The following is a 20,472-nucleotide window of genomic DNA, read 5'->3' on the forward strand; positions in this document are numbered from 1 at the left end:
TCGGAGATTTACAGCTAGATGCTCTTCTTAGATTTTAAATCGCTGTATCACGAACTATTGTTTTACAGCCGGATGCCCTTCCTGACGCGAAACTAAGATTTTAAATCGCAAGAAATTGTTTGAAGACTAGTTGCCCTTCCTGACGCAAAACTGGCAGTATCTAGCCTCTTACATCATACACTATTGTTTTCGACCGGTTGCCCTTCCTGACGTCAAAGAATTCGGATTAAGAATCTGTTTTACAACTTCTAACACGAGAATCGGGGATTTGCAGCTAGATGCTCTTCTTAGATTTTAAATCGCTGTATCATGAACTATTGTTTTACAGCCGGATGCCCTTCCTGACGCAAAACTAAGATTTTAAATCGCAAGAATTTGTTTTAAGACTAGTTGCCCTTCCTGACACAAAACTGGCAGTATCAAGCCTCATACATCATACACTATTGTTTTCGACCGGTTGCCCTTCCTGACGACAAAGAACTCGGATTAAGAATCTGTTTTACAACTTCTAACACGAGAATCGGGGATTTACAGCTAGATGCTCTTCTTAGATTTTAAATCGCTGTATCACGAACTATTGTTTTACAGCCGGATGCCCTTCCTGGCGCAAAACTAGGATTTTAAATCGCAAGAATTTGTTTTAAGACTAGTTGCCCTTCCTGACGCAAAACTGGCAGTATCTAGCCTCTTACATCATACACTATTGTTTTCGACAGGTTGAACTTCCTGACGTCAAAGAACTCGGATTAAGAAACTGTTTTACAACTTCTAACACGAGAATCGGAGATTTACAGCTAGATGTTCTTCTTAGATTTTAAATCGCTGTATAACGAACTATTGTTTTACAGCCGGATGCCCTTCCTGACGCGAAACTAAGATTTTAAATCGCAAGAATTTGTTTTAAGACTAGTTGCCCTTCCTGACGTAAAACCAGCAGTATCTAGCCTCTTACATCATACACTATTGTTTTCGAACGGTTGCCCTTCCCGACGTCAAAGAACTCGGATTAAGAATCTGTTTTACAACTTCTAACACGAGAATCGGGGATTTACAGCTAGATGCTCTTCTTAGATTTTAAATCACTGTATCACGAACTATTGTTTTACAGCCGGATGCCCTTCCTGACGCAAAACTAGGATTTTAAATCGCAAGAATTTGTTTTAAGACTAGTTGCCCTTCCTGACACAAAACTAGCAGTATCTAGCCTCTTACATCATATACTATTGTTTTTGACCGGTTGCCCTTCCTGACGTCAAAGAACTACGATTAAGAAGCTGTTTTACAACTTCTAACACGAGAATCGGGGATTTACAGCTAGATGCTCTTCTTAGATTTTAAATCGCTGTATCACGAACTATTTTTTACAGCCGGATGCCCTTCCTGACGCAAAACTAAGATTTTAAATCGCAAGAATTTGTTTTAAGACTAGTTACCCTTCCTGACGCAATACTGGCAGTATCTAGCCTCTTACATCATACACAATTGTTTTCGCCCGGTTGCCCTTCCTGACGCAAAACTAAGATTTTAAATCGCAAGAATTTGTTTTAAGACTAGTTGCCCTTCCTGACGCAAAACTAGCAGTATCTAGCCTCTTACATCATACACTATTGTTTTCGACCGGTTGCCCTTCCTGACGTCAAAGAACTCGGATTGAGAAACTGTTTTACAACTTCTAACACGAGAATCGGGGATTTATAGCTAGGCGCTCTTCTTAGATTTTAAATCGCTGTATCACGAACTATTGTTTTACAGCCGGATGACCTTGCTGACGCAAAACTTAGATTTTAAATCGCAAGAATTTGTTTTAAGACTAGTTGCCCTTCCTGATACAAAACTAGCAGTATCTAGCCTCTTGCATCATATACTATTGTTTTCGACCGGTTGCCCTTCCTGACGTCAAAGAACTAGGATTAAGAATCTGTTTTACAACTTCTAACACGAGAATCGGGGATTTACAGCTAGATGCTCTTCTTAGATTTTAAATCGCTGTATCACAAACTATTGTTTTACAGCCGGATGCCCTTCCAACGCAAAACTAAGATTTTAAATCGCAAGAATTTGTTTTAAGACTAGTTGCCCTTCCTAACGCAAAACTGGCAGTATCTAGCCTCTTACATCATACACTATTGTTTTCGACCGGTTGCCCTTCCTGACGTCAAAGATCTAGGATTAAGAATCTGTTTTACAACTTCTAACACGAGAATCGGGGATTTACAGCTAGATGCTCTTCTTAGATTTTAAATCGCTGTATCACGAACTATTGTTTTACAGCCGGATGCCCTTCCTGACGCAAAACTAAGATTTTAAATCGCAAGAATTTGTTTTAAGACTAGTTACCCTTCCTGACGCAAAACTGGCAGTATCTAGCCTCTTACATCATACACTATTGTTTTCGACCGGTTGCCCTTCCTGACATCAAATAACTCGGATTAAGAATCTGTTTTATAACTTCAAACACGAGAATCGGGGATTTACAGCTAGATGCTCTTCTTAGATTTTAAATCGCTGTATCACGAACTATTTTACAGCCGGATGCCCTTCCAACGCAAAACTAAGATTTTAAATCGCAAGAATTTGTTTTAAGACTAGTTGCCCTTCCTAACGCAAAACTGGCAGTATCTAGCCTCTTACATCATACACTATTGTTTTCGACCGGTTGCCCTTCCTGACGTCAAAGAACTCGGATTGAGAATCTGTTTTACAACTTCTAACACGAGAATCGGGGATTTACAGCTAGATGCTCTTCTTAGATTTTAAATCGCTGTATCATAAGCTATTGTTTTACAGCCGGATGCGGTTCCTGACGCAAAACTAAGATTTTAAATCGCAAGAATTTGTTTTAAGACTAGTTGCCCTTCCTGACGCAAAACTAGCAGTATCTAGCCTCTTACATCATACAGTATTGTTTTCGACCGGTTTCCCTTCCTGACGTCAAAGAACTCGGATTGAGAATCTGTTTTACAACTTCTAACACGAGAATCGGGGATTTACAGCTAGATGCTCTTCTTAGATTTTAAATCGCTGTATCACGAAGTATTGTTTTACAGCCGGATGCCCTTCCTGACGCAAAACTAAGATTTTAAATCGCAAGAATTTGTTTAAAGACTAGTTGCAGTTCCTGACGCAAAATTGGCAGTATCTAGCCTCTTACATCATACACTATTGTTTTCGACCGGTTGCCATTCCTCACGTCAAAGAACTGGGATTAAGAATGTTTTACAACAAGTTGCCCTTTCTAACATGAGAGTCGGGGATTTACAGCTAGATGCTCGCCGGATGCCTTTCCTGACGGCATAAGTTGCCAGGATTTGAATCGCGGTATCCATCATTGTGTCTGACTTGCGTGTATGCAAGCTCACGCTTATTTTTTTTTGCTGAGATATCATGCTACTTCCGTTCGCCAGCTAGAGCGGAAACTCGCAGTACTGCGTCTATTTCGTCTTACAACTTGGAGGAGACAACATGTGTACATATAATTTATGATCTTTCACCCCCAATATTTAAAAAAAAACATGTAAGTATGTAGTATCTCGCAACATTCTTATCCGTGTGTGTATCAGTGTTCTAGTCGTGTTGTAATTACTAAGCGAGTGACCCGAGCGAGTTGGCTACGCAGTGTGCTTTCTTGATTTTCGTATGACATATATCAGTGTATTTGCAATTACTAAGCGTCTTAGCAGTGCGATGAAATAGTTAGCTACGCGGTATAAATTTTTTATTTATTTTCCTACTAAGCAAATCATTTGAAGTGTTGCGGAGTTAGCTATGCGATATGTGCACAGTGTGTTTTTGATTTTCATACTAGGCAAGTGATAGGCGAGATAGCTATGCGATATGTGCACAGTGTGTGTTTTACACTAGGTAAATCATTGAAGTTGTACTTTTGCTCTGAACACATCAAACAATGTTCTTACAGTGTTCGATTATAGTCTTGCTATGCTTCAATCTAATTTTCTTGGAACAAAGGTATCCCCTAACATGTTGTATCGGATCACATGTTAAGGTTAACGACATCGAGTGCAGTGTTCGATTCTAGTCTTGTTATGTTTCAATCTAATTTTCTTAGAACAAAGGTATCCCCTAACATGTTGTACAGTGTTCGGTTCTACCTGTTCAGTGATCTGAACACATCAATCAATGTTCTGATCACATGTTGTATCGAGTGCAGTGTTCAATTCTAGTCTTGTTATGTTTCAATCTGATCTTCTTAGAACAAAGGTATCCCCTAACATGTTGTACAGTGTTCGGTTCTACTTGTTTAGTGATCTGAACACATCAATCAATGTTCTGATCACATGTTAAGGTTAACGACATCGAGTGCTGTGTTCGATTCTAGTCTTGTTATGTTTCAATCTGATCTTCTTAGAACAAAGGTATCCCCTAACATGTTGTACAGTGTTCGGTTCTACTTGTTTAGTGATCTGAACACATCAATCAATGTTCTGATCACATGTTAAGGTTAACGACATCGAGTGCAGTGTTCGATTCTAGTCTTGTTATGTTTCAATCTAATTTTCTTAGAACAAAGGTATCCCCTAACATGTTGTACAGTGTTCGGTTCTACTTGTTTAGTGATCTGAACGCATCAATCAATGTTCTGTTCACATGTAAAGGTTAACGACATCGAGTGCAGTGTTCGATTCTAGTCTTGTTATGTTTCAATCTGATCTTCTTAGAACAAAGGTATCCCCTAACATGTTGTACAGCGTTCGATTCTACTTATGTAGTGTTCTGAACACACCAAACAATGTTTTAATCACATGTTGAAGTTAACGACATCGAGTACAGTGTTCGATTCTAGTCTTGATCACTTATTTTGTGTTCTGAACACATCAATCAATGTTCTGATCACATGTTGTATCGAGTACTGGCTGTCTCATAAGGAGTTATGTATAGCCGCCATCTTGCGTCCGCCATCTTGCGCAAGCATCCTTAGGGCATCTCTAGCCATCTTGTGCAAGGATCCTTAAGCCGCCTCATAAGAGCAACCACCATCTTGCGCAAGCATCCCTAGGGTGTCTCATAAGGAGCCTTGTATAACCGCCATCTTGTGCAAGCATCCCAAGGGCGTCTCATAAGAAACTATGTATAGCGATCATCTCGCATAAGCACCTTTAAGGAGTCATGTATAGCCACCATCTTGTGCAATTAGCGTCGAGAGATGGCTGCTGTAGAATTTTTCTTTTTAAATTATCCGCCACCATTTTTCAACTAAAGAGTGTAGCACTGAGGTTTGCGATGTAAGATGGCGGATGACAGCTGACAAAAAGCGCGTGAGTTTGTTTACTAAACAAGAGCACGTGGAATTTGCCACCACCACAGTTCAACTAAAAATGGCAGCACGGTGCTCTCTTGATTAAATATGGCGGATGACAGCTAACAGAACTACAGCTACTACAGAGAGCAGCACGGTGCTCTGTGGATTAAAGATGGCGGATGACAGCTGACGAAATTACCCACAGCACAGTGCTCTATTGATTAAAGATGGCGGAAGACAGCTGTCAAAAAAGCACGTGGCTTTGTTTACTAAACAAGAGCACGTGGAATTTACCGCCACCACATTTCAAAGGTATCTAGCAAAAGAGTACAGCACTGAGGTTTGTGATGCAAGATGGCGGATGACAGCTGTCAAAAAGCACGTGGAATTTGTCACCGGCACAAAGAGGGCAGCACGGTGCTCTCTGGCGGTTGACAGCTGTCAGAAAAGCACATGGGTTTGTAAAGCGTGTAGAATTTACCACCACCACATAGAGGGCAGCACGGCGCTCTCTGGATTAAAGATGGCGGATGATAGCTGACAAAAAAAAAGCGCATAGGTTTGTTTCCAAACATGAGCATAAATAATTTTTCAAATTGCCGCCACTACTTTTCAAAGGTATCTAGCTAAAGAGTGCAGCACTGAGGTTTGCGATGCAAGATGGCGGATGACAGCTGTGACGTACCACATTTCAAAGGTAAGTAGCAAAAGAGGGCAGCACTGTGCTCTCTAGATTAAAGATGGCGGATGACAGCTGCACGTGGCTTTGTTTCCAAACAAGAGCATAAAGAATTTACCGCCACTACATTTCAGCTAAAGAGTGCAGCACTGAGGTTTCGGATGCAAGATTGCGGATGACAGCTGTGACGTACCACATTTCAAAGGTAAGTAGCTAAAGAGGGCAGCACTGTGCTCTCTGGATTAAAGATGGCGGATGTCAGCTGCACGTGGCTTTGTTTATCTCACGCTAGTGAGGTTCAATTGGTAGCACTAAGGTTTAGGCCCGCCAAGATGGCAGCACTGCCGATGACAGGTGACGAATTTTACATCTACTACGATAAAGAGGGCAGCACAGTGCTCTGTAGTTTAAAGATGGCGGATGACAGCTGTCAAAAAAAGCACGTGGTTGTCAAAAAGCACGTGGCTTTGTTTACCACGCGCTAGTTAGGTTACGTTGGTACTACTGAGGTTTAGGCCCGTCAAGATGGCAGTACTGAGGTTATCGATGCGTTGTTGTCTGTCAAAAAGCGCGTGGCTTCAAAAAAACACGTGGCTTTGTTTACCTCGCACTAGTGAGGTTAAGTTGGCACTACTGAGGTTTAGGCCCGTCAAGATGGCAGTACTGAGGTTAGCGATGCGTTGTTGTCTGTCAAAAAGCACGTGGCTGTCAAAAAAAACACGTGGCTTTGTTTACCTCACGCTAGTTAGTTTAAGTTGGCACTGCTGAGGTTTAGGCCCGTCAAGATGGCAGCAGTGAGGTTAGCGATGCGTTGTTGTCGATGACAGCTGTCAAAAAGCACGTGGCTTAGTTTACAAATTCAAATCTCCCGCCAAAATTCAAATTTCCCGCCAAAATTCAAATTTCCCGCCAGAATTCAAATTTCCCGCGGGAGGAGGCGGCCGAACCATCCAATTATACTACTAGTTACTCGTGAGAAAACAGAACAAGGTTTTACGAGCTCTCAATTATCCAGCAGTTCATCTAGTTCCACATGACATATCAATATCATGTCTACGTTGAAGAAGAAGCTGTATTTCACTTCTTTGACAAACGAATTATTAATGTTCTACGTACGAATTGCATGGGCTAAAATACTCAACTTGTTCCGCCTAGCATGTATTTGTTGAACGACTCACTTTTTGTACTTGTTTAAATTTGTGATAACATATAAAGCGGTAACATTTGAATCCGTTATTTACGAAAGGACACGAGTAAAAAAAATTGTAAACTGCGGGGAAATGGGAAAGAAAATATTTAATATTCGTAACATCATTTATGAAAATATTGTTCATGACATTTTCTGCCAGAGGTTTTTGCAAATGAGTTTTCCACCTAAAAAAGTGCTGTTTAATAACAAAAATATATAAACCTTTTTTAAAGACGACTTTTGCCTTTTCATAAATAAACCTCATTATTAGCACCATTAGAATCCATACTGTTGCACAGTGAGTTAACAATGTCTATCAGTACCTCCAACAGCGAAACAGAAAAAATAACAGCTTCAGAATGCAAAGCTAATCTTTCCGACAATTTACCACAATAACGTGTTGATTTATGAAAGACCACAAGTGTACTGACTTAAGTCATTATATTTTTTTAAAATCGGGATAGTTCATATACTTCTAACGGTCAGACGTACATCTTTTCACGACTAAAACACGCGTCTACACGATAAGAATCATTTACCACCATAAACTCATTTTCATCAAAACTTGACGTATGCCATTTCGTAAACTATCGATTCATAGAACATGGGAAACAACGGTAAACTATATTCTGCCGACTGTGGTAGTCGAAACCAACATCTCGCGAATGTAAGTTTACAGCTACACGACCCATACCGCGCGACGAACTCGTTTCCCAGAGATAAGTTTATGGAGAGTAGGTTCTCTGGGTTTCTGTCTTCTACCTGGAAGCTGGTTGGATCCTCAAGTAGCATCACCAAAGCTTTTCCTGTTATGGGGCAACTGCGAAGTCCGATGACGGAACCATAATAAGGTCACAAGGCATGAAAAGTATGAGGTTGTTTTCCATTGCTTTCCTCACTGGTCCATAAAGTGCTATTGCAGCACTACTCTCTGTATGAGTAGGGATGATACGATGTTATTGATAGGAGTAAATGTCGATACTTTTGTACTGATAGCCTATTCTATTATGGATACTTTTGTGGTATCGACAGTAAGTTACGATGTTATCCATATCGAAAAAATCGTTAATCAATGCGTTGCCTACGAGATATAGAAGGCCGGAACATAGCTACTAATTTGCCGCTGAAAAGACAGCCCGACCCTGTTCACGGTTTGGCCGCTAGATGTCAGGTTTCTGTTCTGTACTTGGCGGAATTTAACATTGTGATGTACGGACTAATTGTGATGTGCTAATTTTATTAATTTAATTCTATTGTTTCTGTCGGTGAGTGTTTGTGAGGTTTAAAAGCATGGTGCACTGTTGTGTACGTCTATGTACTTCGGAGAGCGCTATAAAGTTAAAAAATGTGACGTTCCATAGTTTCCCTTCGGAGTGCGGTTTAAAGGAGAAATGCAGGCAAGCTATTTCGAGGCACGAGTATGTATCTTGCATTTTAATACATCATGTTTCAGTGTAAGCATATCAATCAAACGAATTCTTCCCAACGAAGTTCTTTCTGTTTTTAGTGTATATCCTGTTCACAAACAGAAAAGTGTCAGACGCTGTTCAGCTCCCAGAAATGACGTGCTGCCATCAAAATTTAGTAAAATTTCTGATTCAGACAACGATGAACGTATCTTCAGCAAATAACTGTTCTAGGTCAGCCACAAATGAAAAAAGGAATAACCTATGTCTTGTTTTTATGTCAAGAAAAGCCTACGAGTACCTCTGTTAAATCTAAATACATATTGATGAGAATTCAAATACCAGTTTACGGAAAACAGTCTTTATATTGAGAAGTAGGATACGGTAATGAAATCAGAAAAATGTTTTAAGTTAACTGAACTTGACCAAAAGTAAACCAAATTGAAAATAATGGTAGAAATGGTCATTTAGGAGCTTTATTCCTGATAAAACAAATTGAATCTTACATGAGGGAAATGTGAAATGCGAAGAAACGACGCTAAAATGTTGCGTCCTCTGGCATAGGAAAGCACCTACCGGCTATAGATTTCAGATCCTTGCACTGCCTAACTGTAGCGCATTAGAAACCGCTGAAAATTTACATAGGATTTTCTAATGGCGAAACGGATATAACATCGCTCACCAAAGAGTAGCTTCAATACGCATGTCGCAACATCATTTACGCAAAGGAAAAGGTAACATTTCAACTAAACCCAAGATTATTTATGACCGTAATCTCAATCGGTTTATCGGATACTCTGAGGCAGAGTTAGAAGAAAAGGCTAGGAAAACAACAGGTAGGGAATCTGCTACCTGGGTGACTGCTCTAAATGCAGATCAGTATTTATTTATTTATTTATTTATTTATTTATTTATTTATTTATTTATTTATTTATTTATTTATTTATTTATTTATTTATTTATTTATTTATTGAGGAAACGGGGAGAAGTGACAAACTCGCTAATACACTTCTCTGCTTCTTTCGTGAATTTCGTGTAAGCAAAGTGTAAGAAGTGGAAAGTAAGTCATAAAACTGCTCTTGGTCTATTTTTTTATCTCATATCTGTTTAGCGTCGTCTGAAATTACTAGTTTTAGATGAGGCCACAACACTAGTTGCAAATCGAGGATTGTGGCGACGTTTAGTAAATTCACAGAGGCTTGCAGACTGAACGATGAAAGGCATAACAGTCTATAATAATAATAATGTATGTATGTAATGAATTTTTATAGTTCTTCGTACTCGGACGTGTTGCAATGAGCGGGCGAGACAGCTCAGTAAAGTGAACTCTAGTAGCGGTTGTCGGAATATCCCGAGGCCGAGTTTAGAGCGTTGTATTTCCCGGCCTTTAATATCTCGTAGGTAACGGTCATTGTCAAGGAATAGTGGTATTAATAGAACAATGGGTACGAAATTATAATGAAGAATAAACTTCATAAATAGTCTAATACCACTGAAAGAAGAACACAAAGTATTTTAATATAGAAAAGGCATGGCCGATGACAAGAACATTTGCTCCGATATTGTTGGTGGCTGTCCATTCAATTTTCTATGTTCTTACGCAGTTGATTTTCGCCTGTTGCATGTTGTAGGCATTTATACTTTACGGATAAATCTAAATTGTTCATCGTTTATGTGTAGGTGGTTTCTCATGTGGGTTACTTGCAATTGCAGAAATAGCTCCACCGACTAGTATTAGACAAAAATAGACAGTGAAATGTCACAGTAATGTTCTAAACATGTCAGAGTCACTGCAAATACAACAAACTTTGATCGTTATATTAATTTTGAGTCTCTTAATTATTTAGCTTTTCTTGGAATTACCGTGATCCCAAATGTAACGTACCGTAATTCAATAGAATTTCAAATCCTTGTATTTTGAAAAAAATAATTTGATATCCAACAATATCAATATTTTGATTTGGTAATGTCTGGGTATCGATACCTTCATTGTTTATCGATGTCGAATGATACCGATATTTTAATATGGCCTACCTATCATAACACCCATGCGCACCGGCCGTCTTCTCAATGCCATTACTCGGCAACACTCATCCCTGAGCAACATCCACACTGTCGCAACCATAAATGAGACTGAAACCTCAGTGGAAGCTACATTTTGCTTTGGCATGGGTCAAGGAATATATGCAAAAAATACTACATCCCTCAAGAAACAGCAAAGTGTGGATCTCTGGGGAAGAACAAAATAGTTTATCCAGTGATTCTGAAGATAAATACCTGACGATCTTGTTGATGATCCTTTCTCAACTACAGAACTGATGTAAATCTCGATTAAGTTTGATCAACCCGTGAAGTCGACTATTAACACTCTCGCTACCAAGCCCGTAGAATTTACGGTCCGCCTTTCTCTCGAAAATCGCCAAGCCTATGTGGTCGCTCATTTAAATGGATGTTATTTTACTAAGCAGTGTTTCTACGGGTATGGAAATCGGGGGATTTCACCTCATACTGTTAGTAACGATATTGAGCAAGAGTTATCGCCAGTGTTATCGCGCCACTTCTCCGCGCGCGCGAGTGGAAATGGAAGCTCGCCAAGGTTTATTGCGGCATGATATTGAGGATGGTTTCGCTGATATAGATGACGATGTGGATGATGTGGAATATTAGGAATTAGATGCTGGTATGTTATAAGGTATGTACTTGAAAAATACTAAACAACAGGCATGGTATAACAAAATAATGAGCGTTAACAAAACAGTACAATTTCCTCCACCATTTCACAGTTTCCAAGAGGGTTATACTGAATACGCTGATCATTCAAATCAACTCCAGCCTTATACATAGTTAATGGTTTGAGTACTTTCATCTACAAACAACAAGTATGCTTCTAGGATATGCCACGTTTGCAGCGCGAGAAGTAAGAAATCAAGCAGGAAAGCTTCCCGTAAGGAGACACACTACCAGCGTGAGCTGTGCGGTGGTGTGCCATGCTTCAAAATGTGTCACACGAAGAAACAATATAATTCCGTGTAGTATTATACATAGGACTAATAATAATGGCGTAGAACATGCTATAAATTTAGTCCATAGTGTTAATAAGGGTCCCGGCTCCGCGGGATGGGGGTACCGCACCTATCCCTTATCCAGAGGACCTGGGTTCGATTGCCGGACAGGACATGGATTTTTACCTGGTTCTGAGGGCTGGTTCGAGGTCCACTCAGTCTATGTGATTACAATTGATGAGCCATCCGACGGTAACATGGCGGCCCCGGTCTAGAATAACGGCGGAAAGGATTTTTTTTTTCTAGTTGCTTTACGTCGCACCGACACAGATAGGTCTTACGGCGACGATGGGACAGGAAAGGGCTAGGAGTGGGAAGGAACCGGCCGTGGCCTTAATTAAGGTACAGCCCCAGCATTTTCCTGGTGTGAAAGGGAGAGGATTCTCATGCTGACCACACGACACCTCGCGCAGGCCTTTGGGTTAAGCAGTGGCCGCTTGGTAGGCCATGGCCCTTCAGGGCTGTTGCACCATGGGTTTGGTGATAAGTGAGATGATACAATTTTGTAAACAGTGATCGTTTGTTGGAGTTTTGTGTGTTACAGTTACATGGATGAAATTCCCACACACACACGCACACACACACCCACGCCCCCAGTAAAATTTGAAATATGTTGCAAATAATTGTGTTTCTTTATTTATGTGTTCCTGCAGAAGGATAGACCTTCAAAATGATATAAGTTTCATTATAGCTTGTAGCATAACTACAATACAAAATAAATTTAAATATCGCAGAAAATGCCTTGTTTCCAGGGACTTATATATAAATATGGTCTGGTAGTGAGAGTGTTAACAGGCCTTCTTGATGATCCGTTGGACAGTTTTAACAGAGGAAAACAACTCCTGTGATATAACCTGGATAAGTCCGACGACGAACAACTATGCCTAACGAATTCGTTACTTACCTTCACTTTGTCATCCCGTCTGGCCAGCCCGACGACCTGCATGCCATGGTTAACAAGCTCCTTGGCGATCGCCGCTCCTATCCCAGCACTTGCACCAGTTACCAAAGCCACTCGGCCTGACCAGCGCTCCATGACGTGTAGATAAGTTCTGATGAGTGAAGTCAGTTTAGAGGTTAATCAAGGCCGTGGTATGTAACATTGATCTACGTAACAGAGAAAGCGCCGACTGGAGGAGCGAGCAGAGAAGTGGGAGGTGTTCCCACATTCTCTATAGCAGGTAGAAGGGAACTTAGCATTGGGCGGAGTGACTTCTTGTTTATGTAATGGTAAGTAGAGCAAAGCCAAGAATTAACGTTCCTTCAGCCGCAGAGACACGGAAGCCTATTGATTTCCTCTCACCAGCCATTATTGATGTCCTTGAATTTCTTACGTCGCAGCTAACTCGGAGATAGGTGACAGGAATTGTTATTATTGTTGTTGTTGTTACAACCCACCTGGTGACCATGATTGTTAGGGCGTCACGTCCGTACAGTCTTATTATTATTATTATTATTATTATTATTATTATTACTATTTTACAATTTGTTTTACCACTGTCTGCAGCCCTGAAGATGGTTTCCCGTGGTTTCCCATTTTCTCACCGGGCAAATGCTGGGGATATACCTTAATTAAGGCCATGCGGGCTTCCTTTTCTCTCCTAGGCCTTTTCTCTCCCATCGTCGCCATGAGACCTATCTGTGTCGTTGCTACTTGTAAAAGAATAAAAGAAACCTCACGCCACATACAGCAGCCCACTTACAAGATAGCGTGATAGTACGTATCCTGTGTGTTAATCACAGGTGTCAGCTATCAGTTTGTCAAATTTGAGCTTCCTCAGTCAAGTAATTTTTATGTGAAAAGACACAGACTGGTAAACATATAAATTTTGAGATTTAGTATTATTGCCATTTTTCCTTTAATCATGGTTCTCCTAGGAAAATTTTGATATTCCGAGATGATACCCGGAATGATATTATCTTTCAAATGGTGAAAGAAATTTAAAAACCGGCCCGGTAGTTTCTGAGATTACACGTTATATTTAAAAAACTCACAGTCTCTCCCTTTATATTATTGGTAGTGCAGATATATGAGTATAGATAGATAGATAGATAGATAGATAGATAATTTTTATTAGAGTTATGGGGAAAATTCATATAAACTATATTTCTGGTAAATCGAATTTTAGTACACCTTCTTTACTCCAGCGTTTAAAACAGGACTAACCGTTCAGGCAGCTTATTAATTTTTAAAGATCCCCAGCATAGCCTAAATTTTCCTCTGGCTTGCTTGAAATTGTCTTTCACTACATGGCCCGTTTAGGAGATAGTGTGATGGTAAAACACAGAACAACATATTTTTCTGTAATATTGTTAGAATCACGAAGAGAAATTAGACACATTTTTCTAGGAAATAGATTTTCAGTACATTCGCTAACTCCATTATTCGGATGTTAAAGGAAAAATATTTTTTTCCTGAGTTCATTTTACCCGAAATCTGAAAAATAAGTTTGAATGACGGGTCCCTGACCACGTTTAAAGCAATTTGATGTTGCCTATAAATGCACATTTCAGCCATTTTTATTGTATTGGTCCTATTTTGCTCACTTTAGTGATTTAATGTCATGTTTGGTTATAATTTCAGCATTTTTGTTTAAATTGAAGCGTCGTTAACAAGGTACGTGTTATCTACGTCGAGTTTCAAACACAGGATTTCCGAATACTGTAGTAGATATATTTTTCTTTCTTTTCCCGGAACAGGCAGGTAGCAGGTTTAGAAGACTTGATTCCAAGAAGGTGCTCCTCTGCGGACGTCTTTTAACACATCTTTCTGGACAAGTTAGATTGCGACACTGTACGCGTGAGGTCACGGAACATTACGATAGTGTGTTTCCGCCTTTCAATAGGATGTCACTCCAGTAGATGTATTTAGCTCAGAAGCAATTAGCAAACAAGGAAATGCCATGTTATATCTCGCCCAGTTCTTCCTCCCAGGGTCGAGTTAAATCTCCCTTGCTCTTTCACTACCAACGGATTTCAATCGCAGTGAAGCCCCATCATGGTGTTAAAATAGGAAACCATGGAATGCCATCTTCAGGGCTGCCGACCGTGGGGTTGGAGCCCACTATCTCCAGAATATAAGCTGATAGCTACATGATTCAAACCGCGGAGCCATTTGCTTGATTGACATTGTTTTTGGAAGGAGAATGTACAACTGGGCAACCATCTTCTCCTTATTAAAATGGAAGAGGTCCGACACTTCGAAGTATGAAAGTATCGTCGGTATTGGAGGAGAACAAGAGTTGACCAAGGGAGGTCGGACAGATGAATGAAAGTATGGAGCCAAACACAAGCAAGTGGATGCTACACCAGACTCAGCTAGGGAAATCGTGTACCACAAATTGAGAGCTCCTGTACCACCTTCAAGTAGCCTTCTACCTCAGGCAAGGAATAAAACGGATGTATTTTGCTGCTCCCTCTAGCCATTTAATCAAGGTTTAAAGCAGAACATTTGGGGGATGTAGCATACCATCTATCTTACTCTTGATGGACTTGAACATCAGCTGCACTTGAAGACAATTCTTTAACTGTACAGACGCTTGTAGACGGTTTCAATTTCTTAGCTGCATTTTCTTTCTTCCCTTGAATCATATTTGCAATATCGAACGCCAACCTCATCATTGAGCAGAACCTTGGTACTGTTATCTTACTGAAGGTTCAAGTTTGAATAATGTGGTTAATAGTAAGTAAATTCGCGTCCTCCTCGGAAGTGGTACAGCTCATTTCGGGCACACCCCTCAACCATCACAGATGAGCTGCAAATAACTCCTGCAATTCCTAAATCGCTGGCAGTACCGGGAATCGATCTCGGATTAGAGAGGGTGGCAGTTGTGGAGCGGAAATAGGCTGAGTATCTCAGGCGGTAAAGTACAGGCCTTCTGAGCAAACATGGCAGGTTTGATCCTGGCCCCATACTGTGGTATATTAAGGTGTTCAAATACATCAGCCTCGTGTTGGTAGATTACTGGCACGCAAAAGAATTCCTCCGGGACAAAATTCCGGTATCTCAGTGTCTCCGACAATCATAAAATATAGTTAGTGGGATGTAAAACTAATAAGATTAATTATTGTGCAATGGCATTCAACACAACAATATACTCAAAACAAGTACTTAAAAACAGTTTTCATTAGAAAGGCCGCTGTTGTAATAAATTCTGGGTAAAATGTACCTCTGTGGGAGGGGGTGGTAGAATACATCCACGGTATTCCCTGCCTGTCGCAAGAGGCGACTAAAAGCCGAACCTGCAGGGTGTAAAAGTGTGTAAAACACATTCCGTTGCTTGTTACATAAATCGCTTTTATCATTTGCTTATGGAAGATAACAGGTTGATGATAGTATTTTTGTTTCAACGGACTTGTCTTCAAAGGGTGGCAACCACACAGTCCTTAACTGACCATGCCATTGCTTCCCCCTTTCATCTTTACTATCCAGCCTCCCTTGGTCTTATTTTCGTCCAATCCCGACGGTGTTTGGTTTACGAGGCGATGGGAGTAACTTTCTTTTGCCAATCCTTCATTCTTCGTGGGGTTGGAATTCTGTTCACTTTTCCTTCTGATTACTGTTATGGGAAGGGTTACGTGCCAGATGCGACCGTGCCGGATGCGACCCGGCCATTATCGTGCCAATAGCGACCGAGCGGATAAGCATCGTGCCGCATGCGATCCATCAATCACTTACAATAATTGATCTAGATTAAGGGCTGTCACCAAGTGGCAAATTGCTTATCAGTAGCTAACATGGTCTTTTCTAAAATAAAGGTCTGACACCGTGGTTAGCAGGTTCGAGTACCGTTGGTCGAAAGAAAAATATAATAATGTTGCTGGCTTTACGTCCAAGTAACTACTTTTATGGTTTAAGGAGACGCCGAGGTGCAGGAATTTGGTCCCGCAGGGCTTATTTTACGTGCCAGTAAATCCACCGACACAAAGCTGACGTATCTGAGCACGTTCAAATACCACCGGACTGAGCCAGGATCGAACCTGCCAAGTTGGAGTCGGAAGACTAGCATCTCAACCGTCTGAGCCGTCTGAGCCACTTAGCCTTGATGATAAAAAAAAATCACCATCAGAATGTTGGCCGGCAATGTAGGAAAGTTGGTTGATAGACAGTTTCTAATCACTAGATTGCATGCCAAAAGCCTGGATTCAAATCCAAACCTTTTCGCAGTGTTCAAATGGAGTGAGGGGATATGATGCTGTTGATGGTGATTCGGCCGTCGGATGGCGACGTAAAGCATTGAGCAGACCCCTTGGTATTATTCGAGAGAAGTAGGCTACGTGCCGAAACCGGGTTCCATCTCTCCCTACATCATTATCATAATCCCACATCCAGACGCGCAGGGCGCCCAGGGGTGTCAGATAGAAAGACCTGCACCAGGCAAGCTGAACACGTCCTCGGACACTCCTGGTACTAATAGGACACGATAAGCAAGTAGGCCTAAGTCGTAAATAATTTCAAAGAATTAGGATCTTTTTTATTGCTAGTGGCATTACGTCGCACCGACACAGACAGGTCTTAAGGCGACGATGGGATAGGAAAGGGCTAGGAATGTGAAAGAAGCGGCCCTGGTCTAAATTAAAGTACAGCCCCAGCATTTGCCTGGTGTGAAAATGGGAAACCACGGAAAACCATCTTCAGGGCTCCCGACAGTGGGATTCGAACCCACTATCTCCCGGATGCAAGCTCAGGACCACGCGCCTCTAACGGCATGGCCAACTCGCTCGGTGGAAAAGACGTAAACGCATCACCATGTTTCGTGTTGTAAAACGAGTTTCCCCCGGAAGTGTTACGTAAAGTAGGGGCAGTAGCTGCTTGTACGACTTATTGAAATGGCATTGCACTTCGTTTAGCTTACCTTATCTTGGGTGATGACACAACTTATCAAATGACAATTTGCTTGTCAACGCCGGTCGCATCCGGCACGGTTACAGATTATGCGGTCGCTAGTGGCACGGTCGCATGCGGCACGGTCGCATCTGGCACGCCACCATGGGGAGATGGTTTCCCGGTTGTACTTCCTCATACAACAATAATCACCACCTCCTGAACAGAAAGTGACGGTTATTTATCTTTACCAAAATAACTACTGTACTACGTTTCGGTTATTTAAAAAAAATATTTTATATAATGCTTCCGAAAGTGTGTAAAACACACATTTCGGTGCTTGTTTCACAAATCACAGTTATAATTTGCTTAAGAAAATAACAGGTTAATACAGTTTGATCTGATGATGGTTATATTTTTGTGGACCGCAAAGCGATAAGAAGCGTGAAGGGTGAAGAGCTGGACAAGCACAAATTGGAGTTCAAGAAAATCTGCTAAAATTTGACAATATTGAATTTTCTTTCATTTCACCACGGGATACAAAACAACACAGTAATAGTAAGGGAGTAGAAGGCTCCAGCAACAACAACAAATCCCAAGGCTCATTAGGCCTACTATTACGGAGAAGACTCAGGGTGGGAGCTTGATGACTATCAGCTAATTTTACACGGGAGCTCGATAGCTTGGAGGTCACTGATAGAAGAGAGAGACAGCACAACGGCTCAAAGAAATGCGGAATGAAAGTAAGGAAGATGTGTCGGGTGACTTAGCCCGCTGTCACACAGGGCATCGAACGATCAAGAGCGACCAACTGACATCGAGTACTAACGACTAAATTTATTTACCTTGTCACACTGCTCATCGATCGAGAGGGATCGACTGCACGGAAACAGCTGATACTCCCGCCCAGTACCGTACAGGCTACAGATGTATTCATATTCACGAGAGAAAAAGAATGTGTTATGAAAGCGATAATTCGGGTGGAAATATGATTCTAACCTATGAATATATCAGGAGAAAGGAAAGAACCAGACGATCGCAGTGGACAAGGTAAAGAGCCATGGAGATTCCACCAAAGTGTGCCTTCGTTGTGGAATGACGAAGAAAAATGCAGGAACTAGTACCGAATGCCCATCAATAATTACGGTATAAGGAATTAGAGGAAAAAATGAAGTCAATAATAAACATCATGCAAACAAATTACAGGAAGAGTATAGGTTCTGAGGAAAGGCTGACACTATCGTTAAATTCAATATTCACAACTATTTTTTTAGGTTTAAAGTTAGAAGTGATGTTCACCTCCGAAACAACTACTGTAGGCCCTATGTCCGTGGCAAAATATATCAAATAAAAGATTAGTGGCAGGTACATTTCTTTGCATTCTACAGGATTCTAATAAAGTATTGATAAAAAGGACTGAAAACTGTTATGTACATCAATTTGAATTCATAATTTGAAGGTGCTACAATCAACAGTGGGAATATATTTATTTAGGCCTATAGGTTTCTGGACATTGGTGACTCATACAGATTTAGGATTGCTCACAATACATCAGTGGATTTGTTCCTATTATATGTGATGCCATTCATAGAACACTACAGCCAGAATTCTTGACAGGGTGAAAATTCCAACAAAAGCCTCACAACAGTGGCTCATTGTACTTCAAATATAAGACTAATACCATTTATGCTTATTTGTTTTAATGATGCTGGATCTTGGGGCATAATTACTGTCTTTTCAAATGATATTTTGAGGTGTTTATTAGATGGAGGTTAACAGCATTTTTTTTTCATACCACTTGGTGAGATCCCACCTACCAAAATAATAGACATATCAAGAAATGCTTCCAGTCAAAATTTACATTACCTAATGTAGAAATAGTGTGTCAAGTTTCATTACAATCCTGTAAATAATTTTGAAAGAAAGAAAAATGCACATATGCTCTGAATATTGTGAAAATGATAAAAGCAATGGAGTTCCTTACACTGTTTCTCTCCCTCATGATCCTCTGCAACTCTCTTGTCGCCTCTCCTCTTCTTTGTTATTGTGCCATGTTCAGAATAGTATCATATTGTTTTCATGACAAGCATGTTGCTGAATTTCTGTAGGCCTACTGTGTTTTGTGCAAAGAATCCAGGGTCCATATCCAAACTTTGCAAGAATGACAATCCTGTCCTAATTTATATCATTGAAGACTACAGCAGCTTCAAAAGCAGCTAATTTTACCAAATGGCTGTGAAGAAAGGTTGTCTCTTTAGGGTTCTGTGTATTCACATATGTGTACATTTCTTGAGGAGTTCAGGTGAGGCTAGTGCTCTGTCCACTAGCTTAATAACTATAGGAAAAGTTTCTGGAATATTGTTCTAATAAGTACATTGGCAGTGTAATAGACTGATACTTGTCACAACTACATGTAAATTACACACAAGGTCTTGTTTATTACCCTCATCACTAAGCATAAAGTACTGTCTCCCCAAACTTTGCACTGGCAAGCTGATCTAATTGCTCACTTGGCAATAATAAACCAATTAATATAAATCCTGCACTTCCATCCAAGTTACTGGTAAACTCCTTGGTACAGAGTAACAACTTTTTCTGCAAAGGTCTGGTAGGACTCTCTTTCTTACCTCAATGTTGATTTTGCCTTTCTGTGTATTGTTCATATGTAACTTCTTTACTGATATGAACACGACCAAGCCTGTCTATCCATCCTGAAATACAGTACTTTCCTTATGAATCAGTTTAAGGAAAATGAAAACTTTGCCTTCAATTTCACAAAAAATGAGAACCAAACACTGCAAACAATAATAGGTGCTGATAACAAGCACCTTGCCTTCTATTTTTAGAAGTGAAGAGTATGCCTTTCTAACAACTAAATACTATTGCCATCTACAGTAAAATGTTATTTAGGCCTGTTGCTCAGGTGGTAAATGATTTAATTTTGCTATATCTTACATTGCCTGTCAAAACTGTTTGTGGGCCGGGCTGAGTAGCTCAGACGGTTGAGGCGCTGGCCCTCTGACTCCAACTTGGCAGGTTCGATCCTGGCTCAGTC

At 40.6% G+C, this 20,472-nt stretch overlaps 1 protein-coding gene across 1 annotated transcript in view; it reads right to left on the reverse strand.

The window, feature by feature from the left end:
• The window catches only part of LOC136874869 (dehydrogenase/reductase SDR family member 11), an 89,163-nt gene extending 76,480 nt beyond the window's left edge, over window positions 1-12,683 (reverse strand). The window contains exon 1 of the mRNA XM_067148560.2: window positions 12,498-12,683. Within this exon, the coding sequence (XP_067004661.1) occupies window positions 12,498-12,629 (132 nt within the window). The 5' untranslated portion in view covers window positions 12,630-12,683. The remainder of the gene's footprint in view (window positions 1-12,497) is intronic.
• Between the last annotated feature and the right edge of the window lie 7,789 nt (window positions 12,684-20,472).

This window comes from Anabrus simplex, chromosome 5 (assembly GCF_040414725.1).
Source record: "Anabrus simplex isolate iqAnaSimp1 chromosome 5, ASM4041472v1, whole genome shotgun sequence".
Taxonomy (NCBI): Eukaryota; Metazoa; Arthropoda; class Insecta; order Orthoptera; family Tettigoniidae; genus Anabrus; species Anabrus simplex.